The sequence below is a fragment of the Acanthaster planci genome, linkage group LG14 (assembly GCF_054643075.1).
Source record: "Acanthaster planci isolate LZ-2023a linkage group LG14, COTS_SCS, whole genome shotgun sequence".
NCBI classification, from domain to species: Eukaryota; Metazoa; Echinodermata; class Asteroidea; order Valvatida; family Acanthasteridae; genus Acanthaster; species Acanthaster planci.
In genome coordinates this window covers 4,544,153-4,548,947 of record NC_141790.1, presented here as the reverse complement: position 1 = coordinate 4,548,947, position 4,795 = coordinate 4,544,153, and the positions used below count along the sequence as shown (strand labels likewise).

Genomic DNA, 4,795 nt, shown 5'->3' with positions numbered 1-4,795 from the left:
AAAGACCCCAGAACGCTTTGATTTTGATTGAGAGGCCTGAGGGACTTCTGTTGCCCGCACCGGGGCTGCAAACGTGGTCGATTTTACATCGTCTTCAATGGGGCTTCAATTAGTTCAGTGCACCCACGGTCCTGTACCTCCTGTTTGGCCGACGGGCGAAGGGTACGTCTTTAAAAGTGTTGACAGCGCCCTCATGCGGTCGGAAGCCAATCTTTCTTCGGATCATAATGGTTGTGAATTACAATGGCGGCCACTGTGAGTCCGTTCGATAAAACTGAACGGAGAAGGCTTTGGATTGGAAATATCGACGAAAAAATATCAGAGTAAGGACAAGATACAGATAAGTTTGGGGTGAAAGTACTCGAGTTTCCCATTATACTTGTAAACTAGTCCAATAAAACGTTAAAACGGCAGGTATAAAGAAGGTTGGCTGGCCGGACTCGGGTAACGTTCGTACCGTGTGACTAGACTACGCATGTCACTCAATGTCGTACTGTCTGCGCTGCGGCCGTAGTAGTACATGTAGCGCGGCGTAGGTGCTATGGCTATACGATCTTTGGGCATGTCATCCATGTTAGGGCCAGTGTGGTGGTCTCAGCAGTCTCCCGGTCTCAGTGGTCCCCCCTGATGTAGCCGGACATTTCAGCACGACACAAGCACGGTCTCAATGGTCTTCCGTGCTGAGATGTCTGCATGACTAACTCGCTCGGTATAAGCGGTGCTGTTATCTTTGGTGTAGGCCTGTACAGTACACGTCACGTACAATGTTTACCCAATCTGGCCCACATAGATTCAAAATGATGCATTGCTGCATTTTAAAATAAGAGATAGTAGTCCCAAAGAGTAAAAAAGTGAACATATTTTGGGAACATATGTAAACAAATGCAGGCAATGTAAGTACATTGTGCATATTGCGCAAAAATCGCACTGCCATTTATCGCTTCGCCCAAGGCTTTGCCCATTATTTGCCCATTATTTGCCCATACTTCTCAAAATCACGGTTATACAGTATGCGCAAACAGGCTGTCTATTTATTTATCTGTCTGTGGTGATTTTGCACGATGGTAGAAAGGCATTGTGGGAAGGAAAAAAAGGGCAATGTTTTTAATACTATTCGGTCTGAGCATGCTGCCGCCATAGGCATGCAGAACCTCGATTTGGCAGCTTTACACAATAAATATAGCCAGTTCAGTGATTCCTGTGTATGATGCTTATGCTGCGTGAGTTCTTATACCATGGAATTGGACAAAGCAATTCTGACTTGATTGTACAAACTGGCAGTTAAAGGCTCTGCATGCCTATGGCGGCAGCGTGCAAAGAGAATTGGATCAGTCGATGTGGTTAGGAAGGTTTCAAAGAAACGGGAGCTGTTGACTAGGGTTATCATGTGACAACTACGTCATTCCAGTTGTGCTATGTACACACAAAGACTTAAGATGCAAAAACTAAATAAATGCCAGTTTGACAAAGATGGGGAAAAGTCATCCATCTAATTAATTTTCTCTGACAAATTTAAATCTGCTGTGGATTATAATTTAAAAAAGTCTCATGATGGAATGGAAAGTGCTCATTTGTCCACAAAGTAATACAGTAGTCTGTCTTTTTCAAAGCTTTTATTCTCAACAGATTAAAGGAATTCTGTTGCATCTGAACTCCTTGTGTGTACTTGTATACACGTGCAAGCGTTTGCTATGTTGCTTTCATTTCCTTCTACATTTCATTATTTTATTTGTTATATGTTGAAATACAGATTCAATCTACTGAAGTTATTGCGACGCTACGGTGAAATTGCCCAGTTTGACTTTCTGTTCCACAAGACAGGTCCAAGCGAAGGGAAACCAAGGGGATACTGTTTTGTGAGTTTCAAGACACAAGAGGTACATTATACGAAAATTTCTCTGCATTTTGCTAATGCTTACTAAATCTTTGTTAACATATTATTTTTTTCATTTTATTGATGAGTGTTTTTCCACACACTGAATAATGCAAAAGCCCACTGCATGAATACTTGCATAATGGCTGAGCATTTATTCCCTAATGCTTGGCAGATCCTGTGTCCACAATTAGAGCTTAGACAGTTTGATTGCCCTTGCGTCATGTTTTGATCATGCAGTGGTCAGCTATAAGCCTAATATCGCTTCCTGGGGGTGTTAAAAAATACATACATTTGAAAAATTAGGATAACGTGATTATTTCATTACTTTGTGTTGTGAAGGTGTTGGTTCTTATATACGATCTAATCCCAGCAGTCATGAAATTAAAAAATTTAAACGAATGGCATCGATCAAGAAGTTTGGATTTTGTTGAATATCATAAGAAATGTGTCAATAGTGGTCAATGGTCTATTGTGTCTTCATTGTTATCCACAGGAAGCTGAGCTGGCCATACATGGGCTTGATGGTAAACTTGCTCTGAACAAGAGACTTGCAGTAAAATGGGCCCATTCACAGACACCGAACTTCAAGGTACATGTACAAGGTTTTATACTTCAAATAGGCATTTCAACCTGTTGTGTTTTATGGGTGGCACAAAGGCACTCACTGTTGTATATAGTGGTCCTGTGGCAATTGGATGTGCTTCAGTACAGCTGCATTCTTGGAGTTTATTATATGTAAACGAAGGCTAAAATCTTAATTTCTGTCTACAGAGTGATAAATTAGTCCAAGAGATGTTACGTATTTCAGGACTTTGATAAGTCTGATTCATTCTTACCCAATGATTTCAGTGTCAAATCAAAGTCTGTCTTGTTGGAGTTATACAATATGAGAGTACATTCAGTGTATTATGCTGTAATTTTCAGACACAAGAACCAATTGAAGATGAGAAAACTTCTCTAGCTCCTGACAAACTGCCAAGCAGCTTTGGGGGCCACCAATCAACTACTCCAGGCTCAAGTATGAAGAAACAAGTAGTGATTAATAGGTGAGCGATATGACCTGACTGAAAATGACCAATACTCTCATATCAAAATCTTTACATGCAGGAAATTTCCATATAGGATAGGTGTTAAATGTTGTGCCCTTTTGTTTAAACTTTACTTTGTGCTTGGTTTTCCTGGACAGCAATGATGCAAAGATCCGAGCCATTGAGAACAAACTGAGACAGATGGAGAATGCCAGCGCTGACTTCAATGTTGTCCCTACATTCCCTGGTTTAGCAAGAGGCAAGTCCAGCAGACAAGGACACTCTGACAAGCGGTTTAAACCATACAAGAAGAGGTGACACAAGCATTAACTCACTTTGTACAGGTGCAATATTACATGTGTATTATTCTACCCTCCATAGTGCTCTGTGACTAACTCCTGGTATACTTGGAAGTTGCAGGGACAGACTGAAGCAGTCTCAATTAGTTTTGCATTTCATCTTTGTGGATTGGTTTGAGAAAATTTGGTGACACCTCACGTTACTCATCACATCAGCACAATTATCTGGAGAATTCAGTCTGCTTGGTTGCTAAAAAACCATTGAAGGTACCTGTTCTCCAGGTAGTTGGATCGTGTTTTCCCTATCATGCTCACTCAACATTGGCACGCAGCAGGGTATATGTTGAGTTAACTGGACTTGGGCATTGAGAGGGTCATAAGCCTTTCACCTTTTCACATGTACAGGCAATTTGTTAAGGATTTTAATTTAGATGTGAAGCAATTATGTCCAAATTGCTTTTAGGCTTCTTCTTTTTTATACATGTATACTGCTGTTAATGTTATGGCATGTTACCAGAGTGCTTCCAAGTAGCAAAGTTAAAAAGTACAATGTATAAGAAGTTTCTGTCAAATTTCCTGCATTTGAAGAATAATGAAACTCACCAAAACATTGTGGATGATCTCAAAGAAAAACTGGATAAAGGCATGAAGTCAATAAAGCCTTGAATAGAGTCATGGCTAAGTGTTCTAATAAATTTGACTGTTTCAGCTAAATGATTAAGAAATTCAGTGAGGGCGAGCTGGGCCTTCTGCCTGTATTGATCAGATTATCTCCATAACCATAGTAAGCTAAATGCAAGACCGTTAGCATGTGCCCGCCCTCTCTCGTTTAAAGTCCAAGGATTGGGTCAGACTGACGCTCATATCTGGAGAATGCACGAGGGTGTACAGAATTTCATCAAGGTTGGAATTTTAGCTCTGAACAGACTAGATGATGTTCTTGCAATATTTAAGACCAACCTTATTGCAAAAAATTTAACAAATCTTTGCCCAACCTAAAAATGGATTGAAATTTCTCTTAAAAAGTGCCGAGTCATGGTGAATTGCACTTCATTGCATTTTTGTCACATTGTACACTTTCCTCTTTTTTGGCATATAAGAAATCTCATCTGTCATTTACTAAATTGAGGTATCAAATTTGCTTAGATTTTGGTCTCCAGGTCTGATTTCCAAAGAGCTACATGGAATAGATGTGTAATTTTGGGTAGTTTTTTTACATGTAGAGTCCATGTGCTCCCTTTAAAGTACATATATGGACGAGTACTATCCCTCCTTTGAAGAAACAAGCCCAAAGAGTCCCACTAAGGTTGATTTCATACCAGAGATGTTTTGTGGTCAGTGGCTGGGCATATGGCCCTTAGCAGTACATTCAAGGTTGCACAAGAGCATATCAGTACATTCAGTCCACACTTGTGCTCTTTATAAACTGATAGATAATGTAGATTGTACAGTAATTATTACTGGTTGAACTCCTCATAAAGGCTCCATTTGAAAATAATTTGCTGTTATTGACTCCTAGACAAGAGTACATGTATCAAGTTCAAGTGAACATTAAACTGAGCTCTGGTGAAGTAAATTGTTCCCGATAGATA

The 4,795-nt window shown here is 40.0% G+C and overlaps 1 protein-coding gene across 1 annotated transcript; it reads left to right on the top strand.

Annotated features, from left to right (window-relative positions):
• Nucleotides 1–211: 211 nt before the first annotated feature.
• On the top strand, nucleotides 212–4,795 carry rbm18 (RNA binding motif protein 18). The gene is made up of 5 exons (XM_022244681.2): nucleotides 212–323; nucleotides 1,751–1,877; nucleotides 2,370–2,465; nucleotides 2,801–2,922; nucleotides 3,063–4,795. Exons 1-5 carry the CDS (start codon nucleotides 244–246, stop codon nucleotides 3,220–3,222), a joined length of 585 nt encoding a protein of 194 aa, XP_022100373.1. The 5' UTR covers nucleotides 212–243; the 3' UTR covers nucleotides 3,223–4,795.